Source organism: Callorhinus ursinus, unplaced genomic scaffold (genome assembly GCF_003265705.2).
Source record: "Callorhinus ursinus isolate GAN/ISIS: 27379988/994484 unplaced genomic scaffold, GSC_fseal_2.0 scaffold4, whole genome shotgun sequence".
Taxonomy (NCBI): domain Eukaryota; kingdom Metazoa; phylum Chordata; class Mammalia; order Carnivora; family Otariidae; genus Callorhinus; species Callorhinus ursinus.
The window spans coordinates 29,650,732-29,673,881 of record NW_027397066.1 but is presented as its reverse complement, the minus strand read 5'-3'; the positions used below and the strand labels follow the sequence as shown (position 1 = coordinate 29,673,881).

General features: G+C 35.8%; 1 protein-coding gene across 8 annotated transcripts in view; it reads left to right on the top strand.

The window, feature by feature from the left end:
* ARAP2 (ArfGAP with RhoGAP domain, ankyrin repeat and PH domain 2) overlaps positions 1-23,150 on the top strand; it is a 181,163-nt gene that overhangs the window by 120,032 nt on the left and 37,981 nt on the right. For 7 of the 8 annotated variants that reach the window (XM_073891514.1, XM_073891516.1, XM_073891512.1 and 4 more), the window contains 5 exons: positions 3,828-3,975; positions 5,450-5,518; positions 8,015-8,089; positions 10,850-10,967; positions 19,821-19,949. In XM_073891514.1, the coding sequence (XP_073747615.1) occupies positions 3,828-3,975; positions 5,450-5,518; positions 8,015-8,089; positions 10,850-10,967; positions 19,821-19,949 (539 nt within the window). The remainder of the gene's footprint in view (positions 1-3,827; positions 3,976-5,449; positions 5,519-8,014; positions 8,090-10,849; positions 10,968-19,820; positions 19,950-23,150) is intronic. The other variant, XM_073891517.1, reaches the window with a different exon arrangement.

Here is a 23,150-nt window from a genome sequence, read left to right as displayed (position 1 = left end):
CATAAGGAATTTAAGAAAGAAATGAACAAAGAAGGAAAAAAAAGACCAAAAAAAAAAAAAAAAAGAGCCGGATTCTTAAATACAGAGAACAGCTGGCGTACCAGAGTAGGTGGGTGGGGGGATGGCTGAAGAAAATGGTTTTCAAATGAAATCCCCAGTAAACTATCACTTTAGTGTTTCTTTCTGTAACGAAGATCCATTTCAGATAAATAGCATACTGGAAGATTTCTTAAATGAATTAGAAATAATCAGGTACAGAATCCCCAAATGAATCCAGTACATAAGCACAAAATTTTTGAAACTCAAGGGGGAAGCTGGAGAAGAGAAGGAGTCCAGAATTCTCTAGCAGGATTCTGTCTGTGAGCATAGTGTTTTCTCATGGTGGACTCTGTAGAAAATTTTAATTCTTCCTTAGGAATTTGTATCTAATTGATAATTCTAACATTTTAGTGTCAGACTGTTGATCAGAGGAGAAAATTTTAAAAATCAAAAATATTGTCTTAATGTATGTAGTTTTCAACATTTGGGAGGATAGGAAGAATATAGTAGTAGCTTGAGAAGTGAGATCTCTGAAGGATGAGGAATGTTTTGGGGAAAAAAAAAAACCTTTTCCATTAAAATGAAAGGTTTGGTTTGTTTTGCTATCAGCAAGAATTACCACAGAACTTTAATAAGTGTAAATATGGCTTAAGGAATATCATTGTAGCTGCAGTCCTTCCTGCATGGATGTAGAACTCTCTTGAATGAATTTTAGTGAAGCTAATTTCTACTAAAACTACCTTATTTGCAGTCTACATTCAGAAATTATTCACAATTTCTTTTCTCGTTATATTTCTTTTCCCACTACCACTTCTCATGCATGGAAACTCCATTACTGTAAAACTGATTTTCTTATTATATTATACAAGTATAGTGTATATGTTGTATAGTCTTATCTCTAAGGAGACATTGGAACAGATTTTTTTTCAAATATTTTAATGTATGACCAAGCTGCTACAGTTTATTAAGTTAATATTTTAAATATTGAGTTATACATATTTTTTCTTAAAATCTATTGCTTGAGAGAGAGAGGGCACATGCTCTTGAGAGGGAGGAAGTGGAGAGAGAGAGAGATGGAGGGGGAGAATACCAAGCAGACTCCCTGCTAAGCGCAGACCCTGATGTGGGGCTTGATCCCACAATCCTGAGAACATGCCCTGAGCCAAAATCAAGAATCGGATACTTAACCAACTGAGCCACCCAGGTGGTTAAGAATCTTTAACTTCTTAATTCAGGTTTGAATTTGAGATCATGAGTTCCTGTCCTTCCCCCTCCCTCCTCTCCAACTGACATATATTTTAGTTACTACTGCATACACAACAGTACCTATTAAGATTTCATGTGAAGGGGCGCCTGGGTGGCTCAGTCATTAAGCGACTGCCTTCGGCTCAGGTCATGATCCCAGGGTCCTGGGATCGAGTCCCGCATCGGGCTCCCTGCTCAGAGGGGAGTCTGCTTCTCCCTCTCCTTCTGCCTGCCTCTCTGCCTATTCTCTCTTTCTCTCTCTGTCAAATAAATAAAATCTTTAAATAAAATAAAATAAAGATTCCACGTGAACAGAAACATTTGATGATAATACATGAAGACAAAGTCTTAAAGTCCACCGTTCCCAAACTGAGCATCTGGATGTCCGAGTGAATACACAGGGTTGCTGGAGGGCATTTTATATTTTTTAGGGAAACACGGCAACACTGGGACAGTTTTTAATATAAAGAATTTTAGCATGGGCAGAAGGATGGAGTGATTTGTCGTGTGTTGACACCCAGGGGATGCTTCACATCTAAAGGGGTATGTGAGCTGGGTGTGAAAGAAAGGTAAGGACAAGATATGAGTGGAGGATATTTTCTGGGAAACAGGTGTGCTAGGGGATGAGCTGGTTGGTCATTGGCTGGCAGGTGGTTGTGAAAGGCTCAGAGGGTCATGTAAAAAATTTGGATTTTATTCCTTTAGGTAATAGTGACTGATCAAATCTGTTTTAGGACAATAACCCATTAATGGGATTGATTGGGAAGAAATTAGAATAGATGCAGAGAAACTAATCAGGAAACCGTTTTCTTGGACTTCTAATGAGAAAGCCTGAGTGAGAAGAGACTCAGTGGGCTGAATAGGAACACTTGGGAATGATAGCATGTGGGGCAGAGAAATGAAGGAAGGAAAGGAAAAAAAAAGCTGTAGTGTGGACTTTATGCCAGAAATCAAGGCAGTTACAGAAATGGAAGAGGAGAGAGGTGAAGAGTAGCAAAGAGGATGCTATGGCAGAAGGAAGTCTCACAAAAGGTGGGAACGTTTGATAGAGTTGTCCGAAGTTTGCGAGGTCGATTTGAATAAGGTCAGGTTGATTTAGCATTTAATTCCATCCCTGCCCCAGATAACAGATCGCTTCCTGCATGACTAACATTTACTTAATTCCATTCACCAGATATTTATTACACAACTCCAGGGTGATTAAAGCGAGAGTCCCAGACGGGGAGATGCTTCGATCCTAGTAACACAGGCAGACCTGCAGATAAATTTTCCAGATGTTTATAATTTAGTGTGATAAAAGTACAGAAGTGGTTTTGAGAGGGATGTCCACAATTATCATACCCTCCTCTATTAACTTGCAATTCCTTTTGCATCTTATGAATCACATACGATGATTACGCTTGCCCTGTCTCTGCTGTGCAATTTGGTATTTTATTGTGAGTTTCTTACATCATCATATATATATTCCTGTCACCTTTTACTTTTTTTTTGTAATTACTAGAATCTCTGCTTTTTGTAGACAGGTGTACCTAACTTAGTCTTGTTTTATTCCTTTGATACAGCTGGTCTCTCTTTTTTAGTATGTATTTTAAAATTTATAAATGTAATTAGGAAATTGAGCAGGGTCCTATTATATATAATCAGTAACAAATAGCATCAACAGATACTTCTGTGTGTATCACTTACAGTTATCACCTGTGCATTTTTGTCGATGCAAATGTTATTAAGAAAATCATAAAGAAAATATATTAATAGTACTGTACTGTGTTTATGGAAAAGAATCCACATGTAAGTGGACCCACACAGTTCAAACTGTGTTGTTCGAAGGTCAGCTTTACTTTAAGGGCTCTTCGTAAGACCCAAATGTTGTAGCCTACTCGTGGGGGAGAGTTGACTCCTCTGTTCTTGTCTGTTCATTGCAAAAAGCCATTCTTAATAATATCCAAGAAAAGTATAATTGTATTTTTAAATTAAGTGTTTGCTTTTTGAGAGATAATATCCAATTTTGAGTAACCATACAAACACATGCTGCCAAGTATTTTCTCACCTGATTTGCCCTTCCTGGAAAACTCAGCTCAGCCTTAAACCTTGAATTTGGAACTCTCTCCTATATGCCTCCCAATTCACCTTTCTTGCCTTGTTTCCTACTTACCTGCTGCCCCCTATTCCCTCTTTCATTTATGCTTCAGTCCCTCTAGTCATTTTCCACCATTGTGCAAGCACATCTTTATGCCTTAGCCTCAGGTTGCACCATTATCTGGAATTATTTGGATATGGTGGGTCCCTCCTCCAATCAACAAACAAGTATTGCTTTGTAACCTGTAGTCATATCTTCTTTTAGTTTTTTTCTTATGTTCTTAACTAGACTATAATCTTGTTGGAAAAAAGAACTGCAGTTTTCTTTAAATCACCACCATAGCTGTTATATCAGAGACCTTCAATATGTGTGTGTGTTAAATAGTGATAAATGGGTATTGTGACTAAAGTTCTATGAAAACTTCAAATCGAAGAGTGTGGTAATGAGCTGTGCTTTTCTCTAACAGGGTTCAGAAGTGCTCAGAAATCAATCACATGAATGCGCATAATTTGGCCTTGGTCTTTTCATCCTGTTTGTTTCAAACTAAGGGACAAACTAGTGAAGAAGTGAATGTAATCGAGGACTTAATTAATAATTATGTTGAGATATTTGAGGTAAATATTTTATATCCTGCCCTTGTTAAAATAGTTTTGATGTTACTGTTGGCAAATTAAAAAATATATTTTACGATGTTTTTAATCAAGTCTTCATGAATATCTAAAAATAAAGGATAGTTATATGATTTTTAATACTTTAAATACAACTAGCCTTTTAAGCTGTAGCCATTCATTTAAATTTGGCTGCTTTGAAAGCCATCTGGTGTCTTTTGGACAGAATATTTTCTATTTATGGTGTTTCTATGGCTTTTTTCCTTTGTCAGTATATTGTATGTATTAAGTATGTCTACTCAGAGGTGTGAAATTATGAATTTCATAAATTTGGTAATAGATACCAGGCTGATAAATTCTACAATTGAATGCATTTTAGTGTTTTAATTACGTCTGAATTAGAAATGAAGAAAAACCTGAAATAATATCCTGTGGTTTTTACTAAGTCATTTGTTCTAATTATTTGACTTTCATTTGCTGTTTTATGAAGTCAATATATTCAGTGTTTCATCAGAAAACTGTCAGAATAGGGATGATTTCTTAGTTGAAAGAAGTAAAAATTGAGGAAATTAGCCCAGGATTTGAATATGGGGGGAGAATATAAGGGATCTGAGTCAAAGATACAGTTTCATCACTTAATTACCACTGGCATGGCTGTCATGTAACCTTTGGGGGCTCTTTGTTAAATGGTGATACATTGTATAAGACTTGTTGTTTTCCAGGGTTATGGATATGTTAGTTGAAGTCAAGTGGGTTAATGTAATAGGTTATTATACGTAGACTTACCTTCTTTAAGTGATCACAAGATTCCTTAGCCAAAGGAAAGAAACTCTATTTTAATAAAATAAAAACACATAGTTTTTATCTTAATATATATAGGAATGGACACCAAAATTGTTGGATTCTCTTTGCTCTTTGATCTCTTTTTTATTTTCTTTCTATATGTGTCCACTGTTTTTGATCAACAGCAGCTTCTTTGCAATAATTCTGATGCTGAGAAATGAAAGAATTAGGAAAAAAAGTAACGTGTGGCTTTACGTGCTCTCTTTATTCTCTTTTTGTACTGTTACGTGAATAAATGGTTATCTTCATGGTTTTGCTGACTCCAACTTGAAGTGGTGGAAGTTTTGTATGCACTTAATTAGCATTTCAGTTTGAGACTGAGTCTTGTCTCTCAACCTACATAAACTCTAGCAGATCATTCATAATCCCCTCTGCTTATTAAGTTGCTTAGCGATACAGCTTCCATTGATGGAATCCACAGTTTGAAGTGATGTCATCATAAAATGCTCTGAACTTTATGAGGCTCTGTCATGTTGGCTTTACTTCTGCCCTAGCTGTGTGGGCCCATGCTGATTAAGATGGCCCTTCTAATTTATTTTTTAAATTGTTGGTCTTTAAATTCCTGAAGAGTTATGTGAGGATGAGTACCATCACTTCTTGTATTTTATTAGAATGTCCCAAATTATATTTTAAACAGGTTAAAGAAGACCAAGTCAAACAAATGGACATAGAAAATAGCTTTATTACCAAGTGGAAAGACACTCAAGTGAGTAGTATTAGTTAGATCTCCAAAGAATAAAAAAAAAAAAAATTAAAACAAAAAACAAAAACTTCTATTGTAAGTAAAGATGTTTGTTGTATTTATTTTCAAGTTCCTATTTGAAGCAAAGTAAAAGTAATGGGGAAAAAAGAACCTAGATAAAATAGCTGCGTATTTTTGCAGCATGATGCTTCTATGCAAAATGCCAAAGTATGTTAATGTAAATTTTTCAAAATACAGAGGGAAAAATCATTATTAATCTTATTAATGCCCTTTATAAAATCAATTTTTACTTACAAATGCGCTATTAAAAATGCCAGTGGATTTCAAAGGAAGCATTTAAAGCCAAAGAAATACTAGAGTAAATTGAAAATTCAGCTCTATAATGATTCTTTCCATTATGATTTTGAAAATATAAATTATTTCTTCTATGCTTTTGCTCTGCATGCTCTCAGATGATTATATTAGTGGAATGTTTCTAATGTCATCTTTGTCACATATGCTGATTTATGTCTTAAATTGACTATTTTCTAAACCCTCTTTTGCTTTCCTCAGTCGCATTATATGGGATTTGTGTATTCAGGTTGCACTGCAGTTTTCCAGCATACCTTTCCTTGTTTGGTGAACATTCACTGGATTTTCTTAAAATTCATATTTAAACTTCCTCTAATCACTTTGAATTGTAGTGGATTCAGGATACCAATATAAATATCAATGGGTCAAATATATTCTGTTTATAGATATACTCAGAGAATGAGGCAAATGCTTCCTTATTAGTCAGACTCAATTTACCTTATTCCTGAAATATTAGAAAAGTCATTGGAGCTACCATTCCATATGAAGGAGGGGAGGAAAGCCTTCAATTCTAGTGCCCGAGATCCTGAGTACTAGTACTGTGATAGAGTACTTACCTGAGAAATCATCTCCTCCATTTTGACCCTAAGTAATTAATGCAGACTCCAGAGGAGTTAACCATAACACTAAAAAATCTGGCTCGTTGAGTTGAATTGAATTACTTGAATTACTGCTTTCTGGGGAGTTTCAGTCATGAAATAAAGGGTTGTGTGAGCCCAAGGGATAATCTTTGGCAGCATTACCTATGCTGTTATTAGATCAAGTATGAGTGTCCTTTTGCATTTTTATCTTTTATATTCATATTACAATAATGAGTCTTGGCTGCTTTTTAATTAAGTATAAGTCACTAAGTAGAGGAAAAGAATTGTCTATAAAATAGAGTAACTGGACCAGAAAAGTAGACGACTTTGGAGAAACCTGTTATTTCACGTGTGTTTTTCTCTAATCCATTGAAAACTCTGCTATAGCGTATTTTTCTGACAGCCTCCGTGTCTTATCCCTGTTTGAATTTCTTAGCTATTCTTGTTTTGGCTTCTCTCTATGAATCCTTTGTGTTTGTGTTTTTAATTTTTAAAATGTGTCCTTCCTGGAGAGTTGTTTATGCAAACAGTGAAAAGTAGAAATGTCAACTGTATCGTTTCTTCCCTCAAATTTTTGTGTAGCTTCAAAAGTGAGGAAGAAAAATTGGAAATATGCTTTTCTAAGTCTGTAGTGTCAGAATAATTAAGAACACTTCCTCAAAGTACCTTTTTAATGTTTTCCTCACTAATTTCTTCATCAGGTTTTATTTTTAGTAAAATTTAACTTCAGAATGATTGTTTCTCCAATATCATTTTTTTTTTTCATTGGGAGATACTATTTCTAAGTGGTTACATAACTTAAGGCAATTTCTGAAAAAAGCTACTCAAAATATTTTTCATAGATTCCTTTGGTTTTTCATTACCCTTTTCCACATTATACTGTTAATCTACATAGTGATATCTTATGGTTTTTATTTTCTGGATTGTCTCTTCTTCACTTAATATGTCTCCTGGGATATAATAGTGACCCAAATATTGGAACACTACATGGTTGGCTGACAATAATTAAAATAAAAACTTCTCTTTTTCACCTGCCTTATTCTATCACTTCACTTTTTTCTTTGCTAAATATATTTTCTCTATTTTTTTAGTTTTAATATGGCTCCAATCTAATTTGTCCTCAAATTTCAATTTTTAGATATGTCTCTTTGAAAATTTAGCAACACCTTTTTTCCCTTTTAAATAATGGTATTATGCCCACACTGTAGCTTAGAGCACAGTTACATATGGATCATTGCAGTTCTCATTTTGTTTGTCCTATTAACATACATGGCAATGGCTCTTCTAACTTCTCCTGTTGACATCAGCCTATTCCCATTGTAGCCAGATTCATTATTTTACCAAGAATATTCAGGACATTAAACTCTTGGTTAAGAGATGAAAAAAAAAATTGCACTGGGATTACATCATTTGTGTAGATTCCTTGTCAACCGCATCTGGAAAATGTGTATCATCATGCAATCGACAGGCTCATTTCACTATTATGAAATATTTAGAAATAGGGCTAGGACTTTGTGTCTTAAGTGTCATACTTACATTTGTAGTTTTCACATCTGCCCCTTTCTAGGTTTCCCAGGCTGGAGATTTGTTAATTGAAGTGTATGTAGAAAGGAAGGAACCTGACTGCAGTATTATAATTCGGGTGAGTCCTAAAGATGGATGTAAAGAGTACTTTTGGAAGTTGCCAGTATTAATATACATTAATTTCTGTATCTTGAATTCTCGTATTTTACCTGTCTCATTCAAACAATGACTGATTGATAGGACTGACTTTTTATTCCAAAATCCTCCAGGAATTCCATGTTTTAGTCATTTGGAAAGAGAACATCTTAGATGCTTTAGGTTATGGTTAGGATTTCCTGTAGGTTCTAGAAAATAACCTGACCTCAAATACTTGTTCCTCCCCTTCATAGCATCTTAACATTAGGCAAGTGAACTTACTCTGAGTTGCAGTCGTCTCACCTGTAAAATGAGGATAATTAGAGTATTTACATCATATCATTGATGTGAGTCCTCAATGGGATACTGCTTCTAAAACAGTAAATTGCTTGGCACGTAAGTGTTTAATAAATAATCAGTACTACTAGCCCTATATTATTTTTGTTATTTATTAATGGTCTTCCACTTTTGTATTCTAGACTAACTTCCTATCTTCCAATTTATTTGAATATTGGACAACTCTTTTTGAGAATATGAATCTTTTTTTTTTTTCTGAATTAAAAGTATCCTTGTGCTGCCATATTCTGTATTTCATCTGCCTTAGGGAGGGTAACAGTGATAATTCAGTGTCCTGCTCAGTTAAGACTACATTCTCTGTATAAGGAAGACATTCTGCCATCTAAAGTCCAAGATTTAAATAGAGTCTTATATATTTCTGGACTTCAGTTTTGTTAAATACATTGTACTTACTCATGTATATTTTTTTAATGATTACATATTGTGTTTCTGTGGCTCTGGTTAACTCACTTAGAACATGGCGTGAACTACTGCAGTCATAAGTCGCTAAGAGGCAGGAGTCTTGCCACTCCTTGGCCACATCAAATTTCTTATGCTGCTCGTGGTATGTTGATAATAGGGGACACAAGGAAGTAGTACAGATAATCAGCACAAGTTCATCGCTAACGCTAGAAGAGGTAGTCAATTCAAAGCACATGACTTAGCTCCACCTACGCACAAACTGTTTAGCAGCTTATTTTAATTTTATCTTACCGATAAGACCATAACACAAGTTACTACAATTGACCAAAATTCTTATTTTAAGTATATGCACATAAAGGACTGTCCGGTTTCACCTATAACAACTCCAAATTCTCTTTAAAAACATAACAAAAACTATGTAAAAATAATCAGTAACATTTATTTCATGCTTAAGACTTTAGAAAACTCTTCAGTTATATTTCAGCTGGTTGTTACCTCAGCCCCAGGAGAGAGGTGAAGCAAGTAATGTCTCAAGTTTACATGAATACAAACTGGGAATTAAAAGTATTAAGGCCAGAACACATTCCTTGATCATCATATTCCTAATCTGATGATTATCATACTGATTTGTATATTCCTTGGAGTAATGATTTTCCAAGCATGCTTTGTGTAGTTCTAGTAGTTCTGGGGGTTCCCTGTCCTTGGGAGTCTTTGGGGATAAGGAATGGAGTTCCAGTTTTCCATTCCTGTGTCAACCTGAGGCACTCCTGGCTGACTCCTTCACAGTTTGGTTTCTCATTAATTTATTATTTTAAGAAAGGGTTATGCTTCTTAAAAAATGTTAAAGCCATTGAGGTGTGAGCAGCATTATTGAAATGATTCATCTAATGTTTCTACTGATTAAAGTTTTCCAGTTTTCCCAGATAGTGAGGTTTTTTTATTCTTTTAGGATTATATTTAATTGGGCTTTTAAAAATAGAAACCAGTGGACTTTATTGTATCATTCATATATTCCGAAGAAAGCTATACATTCAACAAAGTACAGAAGATGGACCATAGGAGTTACCTGTAACAAAATGTGTTTTATGTTACATATGTGTGATATGCTTATGTACTAGACAGGAGAAATGGTAATGAGCACATTCCTTTTTGAAGAAATTTTTAAATAGGTACATACTTTTACTGAAAAAGTGCAAACTAGGTTGCAGTTGCAGTATCCTAATGTTTAAAACATCTTCTGTTTGTTTAACGTTATAACTAAATTCATATTGAAAAAAGCCAGCTTGCTTTTGTCCAGTATGCATTTAAAATTGGTATAAATAAAAACAAGAAGAAACCAGTCAAAAACCCCAAAAGTCCCTGAAGAAGATGGTGTGCTTATGTCATGGCCTGAGGCTTTGGGACTCTTGTGGAGCTGGCCCCAAGGCTGGCACTGCAGACTCTGCCCTCTGCCCTGAAATCCTGGCTCCAGCGTGCTTTGGTATCCCACCATCTGTCGCTTGGCACGGCAGGGCACACCACAGACCACTAAAACCCTGGGGCTTTTTGGCATGGTAGACCGCAGTTGACTGTATAATTCAGGGCCCAGACTGAATAAACCAAACCACTTTGAACTCTTGATTATTGAACTGATGAGTGAAAATTTTTAGTCCTGGAATACCATTGGATTCACTGTCTGGTGAAGGTCTATCTGTGTTTGACTATGTACCTTCTTCCCTCCTTGAGTGATAGAAGTGCTCACTAAGTGAGAAAAAAATATTATTCCTGATTATGTGTATTTTGTAATATCTTTTTGTACTCACATTACATTTTATGGAGAAGATCGGAACAGGCTGTTTTTCCTGTGTGCTTAGAGAAGCTAGGTAAACAGACTAAGAAACTTGGAGCATCATAAGTTGGTAGATGGGGTGAACACTATTGGCCCTGTCATTAGGCAACTTCTGTGTCTGACATACATTCTGAAGAAATTTTGCCTCTCTTATAGATATCTCCTGTGATGGAAGCAGAGGAATTAACTAATGATATATTAGCAATAAAAAATATAATTCCTATGAAAGGTGATATTTGGGCCACATTTGAAGTCATTGAAAATGAAGAGCTGGGTAAGTGATTTTCATGCTAGGATTCTTAAATTCCTTATAGTGTGAAGAAGTACTATTTTTGTGACAAGTCATTAAAACATGTTTTTTTAAATATTAACATCTCATTTTGAATTCCCTTCTACCTCAGTGCATGTGTTAATATGTTATTGCCACTTGAGGTTGCTCTCCTATGATTTTACTCATCTCAATAATTATTGACTATAAAAATATAGTGCAAAGCATTAGGCATCTATGTTGCTGCTTTATGGAGGCTTTTGTTTATAAGGACATGCAGTTTGATTTGTAACCATATGGCCATCCACCTCATTGCTTATGTACTACTCTTTTAACAAAAACAGGCCTTTGTTTATAGGGACATGCAGTTTGATTTGTAACCATAGGCCTTTGTTTATAAGGACATGCAGTTTGATTTGTAACCATATGGCCATCTACCTCATTGCTATATACTACTCTTTTAACAAAAACAAAGAATGTTGATTTAAAAGATTATTAAAAAAAAATTTGTTTTAAGCCTAGTGGACTCTTATTTTTGGCTTTTTCCCTGTCCTCTGTCCTTAGTGGAGTAGATCAGATATCTTGTCATCTTTTATCTCAGAGGCAGAAGGATGAAGAGAGCTTTTAAAACACCTTCACTAATCCGGTAGTCAAATGCTAAATAAGCTTTACATTCTAATGACACCATTTGGTTGTAAAGACCTCTAGGAAAAAGAAAAAAAAAAAGAAAATCTTTGTACCTTGACCATCTGTCTAGCTGATACCTACTAAGGTCTTGGGACCCTTTCAAGTATAGTTGTCAAACTGCCAAAAGTAAAATCTTGCCAACTGCAAGCTCAAGATAAAAATTAAAATTCAACATTGAAATACCTCATCGTGTATTATTAGGAGTGTTGTAGTCAATGTTAGAATGGATGGGATGTCAGATACTTTGTCTTTCATTAGTTCATCTTGATGTTTTCATTTCTTTATTTTAATCGTGCATGATTCTTTAAAAATCTAATTTGTTTCCTGAGATTAAGAATTCCTCATATCAGTGAGATCATATGATACATGTCTTCCTCTGATTGACTTATTTCGCTCAGCATAATACCCTCCAGTTCCATCCACGTCGGTGCAAATGGCAAGATTTCAGGAAACAAACTGAGGGTTGCTGGAGTGGTGGGGGGTGGGAGGGATGGGGTGGCTGGGTGATGGACATTGGGGAGGGTATATGCTATGGTGAGCACTGTGAATTGTGTAAGACTGTTGAATCACATACCTGTACCTCTGAAACAAATAATACATTATATGTTAAAAAAAAAAAAAAGAAAAAGATAGTAGGAAGGGAAAAATGAAGGGAGGGAAATCGGAGGGGGAGACGAACCATGAGAGACTATGGACTCTGAGAAACAAACTGAGGGTGCAAGAGGGGAGGGGGGTGGGGGGATGGTTAGCCTGGTGATGGGTATTAAAGAGGGCACGTACTGCATGGAGCACTGGGTGTTATATGCAAACAATGAATCATGGAACACTACACCAAAAACGATGTAATGTATGGTGATATAACATAAAAAAAATCTAATTTGTATTCAAAAGTAATTTTTTTTTAATATTCATTGTCAAGAGTCCATGACTCCCATGCTTTGGTGTTCACACTGTGTCTCCCCATACTCAGTCACCCCATTGACAGGAAGTGGTCTAGTGGATGATTAGTATGACCCCCCGCACCCCCGCCCCAGCTTCCAAGTCCAGTTGATTTGCTTCAGGCTTTACTTGTCCTTTCTGTAGAGTTTATTGTTAATGAGCATTCCCTTTCCTTTTGAAGTTCTTCACTCTGTTTTTGACACTGTGTGGATGCTCCTCCTGGCTCTCTAATCGTTTTATCTCATTTGTCAATTCTTCTTCTGTCTCTCCCCTAAGTGGTTGGTTTCTGCTGACCCAATCTTTGCCATCTTTTATTTTACGTGTTCTTTATAGATAATCCCTTCCTTCTCTGTGCTTTCCTAACCTGCATGATCTCGTGTTTTCCCAGTGCATCTTTACTCTCCCCCATCTGGCCCACCAGTTGACCTCCTTTAAAACCCATACTGAGGGTTCCTTTGCACTTTGTCTTATCTGATAGTGCCTATCACATGGATTTATAATCATCTCTTGAGAGCTCCTTGGAAGGAAGGGGGGGACTTTCTTTTTTCTATATCTAGTATCTGGCATAGTGCCTTGGACATAGTTGCCAGACAATTAAAATCTGAATAAGTGAAGCTCAATTTTTGCATTACTGTAGGTATATGGATGGTGCAGTCTTTAGATTTTTGTTGTGTCATTTTAAGAAAAGGGGGTAGGTTACTAGCTTCATCATATTTGTGAGTAAAAGATAACTATCTTTCTAAATTACAAATAAGATGATATTGTTCCACCATTTAAAACCCTTTTATTATTTCCTCATTGCCTATCCTTCAAGATCCAGTTCAACTAATCTTTCTTCCATGAAGATGTTTAGATGAACATAGTTCTTCTCAGTGAGCTTTTTCTGATTACTTGTTTATTGATCTATAATACTGCATATTATCTACTTGTAGAATAGTAATGTATATATATCTGGCTCTGTCCTAGACCATATGTTTTTTAGGACACTTACCATGTTTTTTAGACCTTTATACCTGTCACTTCCTCTAGTAGAATGCATTGATGTGGAACATACCCTACAAGTATCTTGTTAACTATGGTGGGACAAAAAATAGATACATTCTGAACTCAAGTGACTTGGACTGTTGCTCTTTGGATTAGATGTATCAAAATGTGGAAGGTACATGAGAACTGATTTCTGCTTACAGATTAGGAATCACTAGGAGGTCTCAAGGCCCTGGTTAGCTCTTAGACAGCAGATTGTTTCCTATGTGCTTCTGTTTCGGTTGTTTTTATTAGGAGATCCACAGCAAAATCATGGATCTGGGGGTAGGTACCCTCTCCCCACTACTCTTATTCTCTCGAGGATTGAATTGAAGCATATCCCTGTGTCACATCACTGGAGCTTTGTGCCTGTGGGCATTGGTGCTCCTGCCTGAGAGGAGCAAGCAGAATGAATGAGGATAGGAAGGAATTATATATAGCTAGAAGAGAGATTGCCGTATATCTGGAAACAGTTACTAGATTTCTCTTGCAAAATGAAGGGATGCTTACTCTGAAAATGAGTATCAACTTGAATATGACAACTAGTACATCACAAATGGTAAGATTGGATTGGGTTTTTTTTTTTTTTTTGGTTCCTTTTCTCCAATTAAAAAAAAAAACTTTTGATGAGAATATAAAAAGACTTAGGAGACCTCAAGTCATTTGGATTCGTGAATATCTAAATATATAATCAAAGGAACAACCCATGTACACCAAGAAAAAAGACATTTGAAGGAGTTAAGAATTCAGATTTGGCATGGTTTTAACATTTGGTCAACTCTTTAAGTAGAATTCTCTGGAAGAGAAAGCTAAGATCATTTTTGCTGCTTCTGAGGGAGCAGTGCTGGGAAAGCAGCAGAGGGGCCTGGGACTGTGCCGGCTTACTGAAGCAGATGGGAACCTGTGTTCCACCTGACCTTCTGAAATGTTAAAAGCTTTATTTCTAGTAACATGCAGGGAGGCTAAAGTGAAATATAAAAAGAAGATAAAAGTGAAGGCGTTGGTAGTCACAAGACTGTAAGTTGATAGGAAGAATGTCAGCTGGGAATTGCTGCTTTTTTAAATGTAAAGATAAATCCCCCCAAGTAACAAAGTAACCAAAAATAAATAGGTAAATAGGTAGGTAAGTGAATCAGAAGTGCTGGATTTTATTTTAGGTGTCAGTAAATTTTAAAGCAATAGTTTTCTACCCTATTCTATCCAGTGCCCCTTTTTATAATATTTTGTAATGTTCCCTTTACTCTTCTGAGATAATCTATTATACTTACATTTAAAAAAATTATTCCCTAACTATATAAAAATAAGAAGCAAATATATATTGTATAAATGCTTAGACACTCCTAGATGGTTGAGGATAATGATAATAGATTTTTTTTTTTAAGATTTTATTTATTTGTCAGAGAGAGAGAGTGCACAAGCATGGGTAGCGGCAGGCAGAAGGAGAAGGAGGCTTCCTGCTGAGTAAGGAGCCCGATGCGGGACTCGATCCCAGGACCCCGGGATCATGATCTGAGCTGAGGGCAGACGCTTAACTGAGCCACCCCGGTGCCCCTGAAAATAGATTCTTAAACCTATAAATGGAATTACCATGGATGTGACAACTACAGATGCAGACTGAAGCATGTCCATTTGTGACTCATGTATCATTAGCATCATTACTGTCATTGGTGAAAGTGTCTTAGTCCATTTGGGCTGCTCTAACCATTCTGTAGCCTGGGGGGCTTACAAACAATAGAAATTATTTTTCACAGTTCTGGAGGCTGGGAAGTTTCACAAGATCAAGGTGCCGGTAGATTCAGTGTCTGGTGAGAGCCTACTTCGAGCTTCATAGAGGGCTGTCTTTTCCCTGTGTTTTCACATGGTGGAAGGGAGCTCTTTGGGGTCTCATTTATTTTAAAAGGGTACTAATCCCATTCATGAGGGCTCTGTGCACATGACCTCCAAAAGGCCCTACCTACTAATACCATCACATTGGGGATTCGGTTCTGACATACAAAGAGTAATCTTGTTTTGCTTATCTGGTAGTCAAATTGATGGAAAAATATGTCATATTAAAACCATATAAATATTTTGAGAATATATATGTAAAGCTGAGTTAGATTCTAGGCTCAGTTAATTTATAAAACTGGTTTTTCCTCTAAGTGAATGTCTAATGGGACATTTGAAATTTGTACTGGATAAAGAAAAGTCATTCTTTGTTTCATTCTTTGAAAGATGCCAAACATCCCTTAACCCATTGCTGCCAATCACTAAGACAAGCTGAAACCCACCTTAGGAGAAGGTATCACCTTCATCAAGAGCTAACCTTCTCAAGTATGCTCTTATTTTAACGCTTCATCTTAAAACTGAAGTGTCCTCTGCAGATGTAGTCCCATATCCTCAGGGCCTTTACATGTAAAGCTGGAAAAAAGTAAATAAATAACCACCCAGGGGGCCTTATTTAGGTAGGCCTCTTCACTGAGAGGTTCAAGTTTGTGAAGCGGTTACATTCTCTAAAGCAATATCGTAACAAAGCGTTTTCTTGTTTCTTCCTTATAGTTAATGTGATATGAAAGATCTGTTCATTTTCTTTTTTAAGATTTTATTTATCTGAGAGAGAGAAAGTGAGCGAGAGGGAGCGGGCACAGGAGCAGAGGGAGAGGGAGAAGCAGACTCCCCACTGAGCAGGGAGCCCTACAGGGGGCTCAGTCCCAGGACTCTGGGATCATGACCTGAGCCTAAGGCAACTGCTTAACCGACTGAGCCACCTAGGTGCCCCATATATGTTCATTTATTTAATCGAGATTCTTTTCAGCCTCTCTCCTGATGACACAGAAAGTGCTTTCACCCTCTGATTGTGGACAGGGCAGAGAAAAACTTGCACAGCTCTTAGTTTCGCACTAAGAATTTAACTATTGAGGGAATCATCATTGTTTCAGGAAATCGTTTGTCACTACTGCCAGAAATTTAAGGATAACACCTCTTATTTGGAGTGCAAAATGGATAGTTCTCTCTTTAACAAGGGAGGCCAGGTTTATTCTGTGACCCTGATTTTAAGATATTGATAATGTGATTTACCTAGCTAAATAACCACTTCCATAACCTTTTCTTCTCAAATAACTACACTGAGTTTTCAGCAATTTTTATGCTATGGATAGTATGCAACTGAGTTATTTATTTCTAGTAATGCCCTAATGCCAGATGACGTGCATACCATATAATCTATCATGACAGATGGTTTGCAAATGGAACTATAAACAAAAACTTACTTGTAGGAATTTATATTCCAGCAATGTTTGATGTCTCAATTTTCCCTGCCTATTATCTCTTAAGGTAGATTTTAATGCCATTTTATAAATGTAGCATTTGATAGTCTGATACTTTCATCCCATGTTTCAGCTCTTACTTTTATACGGGAACTTGGATCTTCAGGATTTTCATTCTCCTGAAGTATTTCATACTGTGATACTGATGAGAAAAACATACTTGACACTTTTTTTTTTTTTTGCAAATCTGTATTTACTTCTGTATCTATGGTGTCAGTAATACTGTGATTTCAGTATAACTAAGGACACTTTAGATCTATCACTGTAGTATCTACTTGTAATAGTGACCCTCTTTAATACCAATGTTCTGATACTCGGAAGTCTCATTACCAATTTAATCTTGTAATAAAGAAGAGGGAGCTTTTATTTCAATCCGGATACTGTTTTCCGGTTAGGAATATAATTCTCACTTTCAAGCCAACTGTGGGCTCATCATTTTCGTTAAGTGCAGGATGTTGAAACAAAGTATTATGTCCTTATCTTCTCACAATGATAGGCAAGGGAAGGGGGGAGTATGAACTGACCTTCTTTTCACTTTTGTTACCTTGTCTAGTCCTCAAAAAAATCTTAGCAATTTGATGCTTTTTTCCCCAAGTTACATGTGAGAAAATCATTATGGAGTTTACATAGTTGCCCAAAATAAGACTTAAGTGTGGCATTTAAAAATATTGGGCTTGAATTCAAGTAAGATAGATTTGAGGTTCAAATCTTTGTTCTTCCCTTGAACCAGCTAGGGTTTGACTTTAGGCAAGTCGACTCTGATCCTTGGGTTCCTTTACATATAAAATATGAATGATACCTAATGAAGAGTGCTGTATAGATTAAAAGTGATAACAGATGCAAAGTATCCGGTATATATAATGTCTGATACATAGTTATTCCAGAAATGGCAACTGTTAATGGTATCAGTAGTATCCTAGAGATTGCAAATAGTGGAACCAAGGATTAGGAAATGTCAAATGTAAAGAGAATGCTCATTCTATTAATAGTTTTTTTTTTTCTAATACAGTTAATTCTAATTATAACCTCCATTAATAGAGGAGAAAATTACTTGAAGAGGGGTGCCTGGGTGGCTCAGTCAGTTAAGCATCTGCCTTCAGCTCAGGTCATGATCTCAGGGTCCTGGGATTGAGCCCCACATTGGGCTCCCTGCTCAGCGGGGATCCTGTTTCTCCCTCTCCCTCTGCCCCTTCCCCCTGCTCATGCTCTCTCTCTTTCTTGCTCAAATAAATAAAATCTTTAAAAAAATTACTTGAAAAAAATGGAACTGATAAAGCACAGATTTTGTCTGAATTTACAAATAATTTTGTCTGCTGATTTCATTTACAAATATTTTCTGTTAATTATGTTCCACCATAGAAATTCATGAAATCCTTCATTCCTTGAGTATTTATTGAATGTTTATTATGTACTTAGCAGTCTGCTGTGTACAAAGGATATATTTGTAAATAAGAGGTAGATTTGCCTTTAAGATGTATGGCTTAGTCGTTCATTTTTTTGTTGTTTTTTGTGGGTTTTCTTTTTTTCTTTTTTTTTCGTAATTGCCATCATCATAGTGAATAGGATTGCTCCAGTAAGCATAGAATGCAGAACTATATTTCCTTATACTAAACAGTAAGCAAAAATCTGGTTCTTTATACTGGAAGCAGAAAAATTTGTTTTCTTCTTCTGTGGACCTGAGATTATTAAGTTCTGGAATGCTGTGGTCATAGCTGGGGAGATCAGTATTAAGGAGGATATGATATATTTGGTCATTTTACTTTTGATTTTATCATCAATTAAAATATCATGGTTCCTATATGAGTATGGTACTCTTGACATGTTCTTTCTTGTTTGTCATTAGCATTAGAAAATGAAAAGCCAGAATGCTGTGCACTTTGTATTTAGGAAGGGATGAAAGAGTTGAATTACCTTATACATGGCTATGATTCTGAAAAAGCTGCATCAGCATCTTTATGTAAAAGCTGATGTTCTTGCTGTTTTAATTATGCCATTTTCAGGGTACTGTGGAAAGGTGTCAGTTTCCTTTTTTCTGAGCATATGTTTCTGTTGTAACATTTTATCAACTGATTGTCATATTTTGGTCAGGAAAAAACTTTCTATGAAGCTTTGATTATAATTGTAAAAACAAGTTTTTTTTTAACTCCATGCTAAAAATTTGTGATATATTTAAAAACATGATTGCCTAAAACAAAACATATGGATAGGTATTTATCTAGGAGAAATCTGTAAGATGTCATTAACTTTTTACTTTTGGACTGTTGTATCAACAGTTACTGTATAATATTGCCACATAATAATTCTGATTGATATTTTCACTAATAGACATAAATGACTTAGTAGTATTTTATGATTATTTTCATCCATTCTCTGCTGAAGGCATATTTTATAATTTTATCAGCTATAAATTGTTCACTGGTATTGATCAGAAATTATAACATGCTAATCATGTTGGGATAAACAAAGGTTGTTACTTACTACTAAACAAAATTAACTTTGCTAGTCCTTTTACAACTAATTACTTGCAAATGCAAATAGCTTTTCATAAGCAAACCAGAATGTTATATGAATTAAGAAGAAGATGAGATAAGAAACTGGTTTCTTTTACAAAAGGGTAGCATTATTTCTGAGATTTTATCTGAAAGATAGCACCTCTGATTTTTTTTTTTCCAAAAGCTGAGTAACAAATGTCCCTGCACAGATTCATTTATATAGTAAGTTTTATGATATGCTTAATGGTGTTCTAGGTGTTAGGGTCTCTTCTCTGTAGTCCTAGCATTGTTATTGTATAACATAAGATCTGGTTATATTTTTTGTTGCATACAGATCTTTTTTAAAGGATTTTTTAAAAGGTCTAAAAACTGATAATTTTTTTTTCAATTTGATTTGGTTTTATTTTTTGCAGAACGCCCTCTTCACTACACAGAAAATGTATTGGAACAGGTGCTTCGGTGGAGTTCATTAGCTGAACCTGGCTCTGCTTATCTTGTGGTGAAGAGATTCTTAACCATTGATACAATTAAACACTATAACGGTAGGTGTTGTTATTTCACATTGCAACTACAATTGAAAATTCAAGTGGCTAAAGGATAGTTATTATAGCATAAGTATTATTTGATAATGTAAAAAATGGGAAGCTAAATACTGAATCCACTTGACACAGTATTGTAGGATTGGAAGAAGAATATCTAGACAGAAGTCCCAAGTGCCAGATGCAGATTTTCCTGGAGAGTAGCACTCTGCTAATAGTTGGCTAATTTTGTAGTCCCAAGTTAAGCTTTTTGTAATGAATGGTTTATATATTTTTTTAATGGTTTATATTTTTAAAAGGACTTTTGCAATACATAATGTGTTTTTCTAATTTTTAGATAGATGATGATTCTTCTTCCTGAATTATGTTTCCATTTGAAAGTTCTCTGGGCATTCAAGAAGTGCCGGTTATACGAGCTCTGAGACTGAGTACTTGCTGTAATTCCCATTTATTTTGGGGGTGATATTGGGGAAAAAAAGAAGTACAAAATGACATACTTCCGATAAGGATACTTTCCATCCAGTTGGGAGAAGACATGTACACATGGAAGGTTAAATAGGTTAGCAAGCACAAGGGAAACATGCCAGCCAGTCTCAGAACCCTTGTGAGCTATCAGAGAACTTTTATTTTCAAACTGATTCTTCTGTTCTGTTGTCATTAACTGACAAATTAGGAAAAAGATGTTCTGCCTGTACTCTACATAAACCAACTCTGAAAGCAAAGGAGTTAAGTTCTATAAGAAAATTTACTACAGCTTTTACAATTGATATTAATAACTGTTTACTATTAATCACATATCATTAACTGAGCTCTATACCTAACAGAGCTCATTTAAAGTTTTTTAAACTTCCTAGTGCATTATATTGTCATTTGAAATTTCCAAATGGGGAAGAGAAGTGCAGAGAAATGAAGTAGTTTGCCCCAGATCATACAGTTTCTAAATATTGGATTTGAGAACAGATTGGTCTGTCTTCTAATTTTATATATAAGTACAGCTCTTAAATGCTATAAACCTGCTTAGAAGGATTTCAGGCTCTCCAGCTAATAGCCATAGTTCATAAGTTCTTAGTTGTACCCCAGCTAATCTGATACGTTTCTGACTTCATGATCATGTCCTAGTCTGTTCAGGCAGCTAGAACTGCGATAGACTGGGTGGCTTATAAACAGCAGAAATTTACTTCCCATGGTCTGGAGGCTGAAAGTCTGAGACGAAGATGCCAGCATGGTTGAGTTCTGGTGAGAGCCTTCTTCAGGTTGCAGACTTCCTTTCTTCTTGTCTCTTCACAGGGTGGGGAACAAAGAAGGGGAAAGCAAGCTCTGTTGTGATTCTTAGTAGGACACCAGTCCTATCATGAGCGCTCCACCCGCTGAACTCATCTAACCCTAATTCCCTTCCTAAAGGCCCCACCTCCTAATACCATCACACCAGGAGGTGGGGTTTCAGTGTATGGGTTTTGGGGGACACAAACATTCAGTCCACCACGTGTCCTTTACATCTTATATATCTGTCCTCTATATCGTTTACTTACCTGAAGGCATTTCGACAAAAGGCAAACAGTGTAACAACTCTGTGTCATTCTGATCTTATAGGCATATAAATAAACAGAACAGGTATATTCTTCTTGCTGGAGAAATTTAGTCTTTTAGAAGCCATTATTTTATTTTAAATTCCTTTATTATAACTGCCTATGTTTTTGACCACATACCTATACCTCTTCAGGATTGCAGCAGAAATTTTCTCTAGTCCTACAGATGTGACATGATGTAGAGCAGTAGTTCTCAGGTGGGTTCAGTTTTGTTCCCCAGGGGACATTTGGCAGTGTCTGTAGATATTTCTGACTTACAACTAGATATAGTGGTGTTTCTGGTGTTTAGTGAGTAGAGACCGGAGATGCTGCTAGTCATCCTACAAAACAGAGGACAGCTCTTCACAAAGAATTATTTGGCTCAAAATGTCAGTGGTGCCCATGTTGAAAATCTCCCATTTAGATAATCTATGAAATCTGTTCTAGCTCTTAAATTCTCTTATTCTTTCATGTTGACACTGAGATGAAGAAAAAGTATCAAGCTTATGAACCAAGTCCTGTCAACATTATGAAATATATATATATATAATAGGTTCTCCTGGTTTCTTTTCTTTTAGAAAATCATCTTTTCAGGTGCATTTTTATTTTTCTGGTGAGAATTTTCCTTTTTTCTAGTATTCTTCTGAAATGTCTCTATTTTACCATGAAACCCATACCTAGACATAATACCTTAGCTCTTGTTTGAATGCTAGTGGATTGGCTAGATGAATAAAAACAGACAAGAATAAGATCTTAAAAGTCTGTGATACAAAAGAACGTTTTGTGCAGGTGGGGGTGAGGGATCATCAATGCAAGGATACCATTAGGTGCTGATCTTTAAAGAAAAAAAAAAACAACAACATTGAGCTGGTCGAGAGCAGTCACATCAGAGTAGAAACGTTAAAGTTGTTTAAAGACACAAAGAGATGGTAGAGTGGCAAACTGCATTGGCTCTGTCTGCAACTGGGTCAGAAGATTAGGTGTTGTCATGATGCCTCACATGTTCCTGTGTGTCCTCTTTATGGGGTTAGGAGTGTGTCCTTCTGGTATGAAAGCATCAGGCTTCCGTAAGGTGTAGACAAAACACCTGCATAAAAACCTGGATGACACGTTCTCTAGGGTAAAATGTCAGCAAACTTTTGTGTTACTCTCACATCTCCTTCGTTCCTCTCATGGGTTGGGGGCCATAAAACACATGCCTGTCCCCTGTACTGGCCCTGCCTCAGTTTGCCGAACCAGTATCCAACTTGTTACTTTAGTGTCTGTAGTTCTTTCTACCGGAAATGATTTCTGTTTGCATGGGAAAAAAAAAAAAAAAAAAGAGTCAAGTGTTAGAGTAACACCATCAGCAGATAGATTAATTGGACCATTTCATATTAGTTATGTATTTTTAGTCAAAAATAGGAGTACTCATGCAGTAAATATTCTAAAAACTTTTTTTTTATCTTCTAGCCAATAAAATTTTTATAAATGTTTTTAATTAGAGCTTGATTTATATTTAGATTGTCAAAGCAAAATAATCTCTTTCATTATGGTTTGTTCTGTGTCTTTGTGAATTTAGGATTGTCATGTTAAAGCAACTCCAGCCTGTTGTTTATTTTTTAAATCAATTTCTTATGTCATGATCGTATTTCCCTAT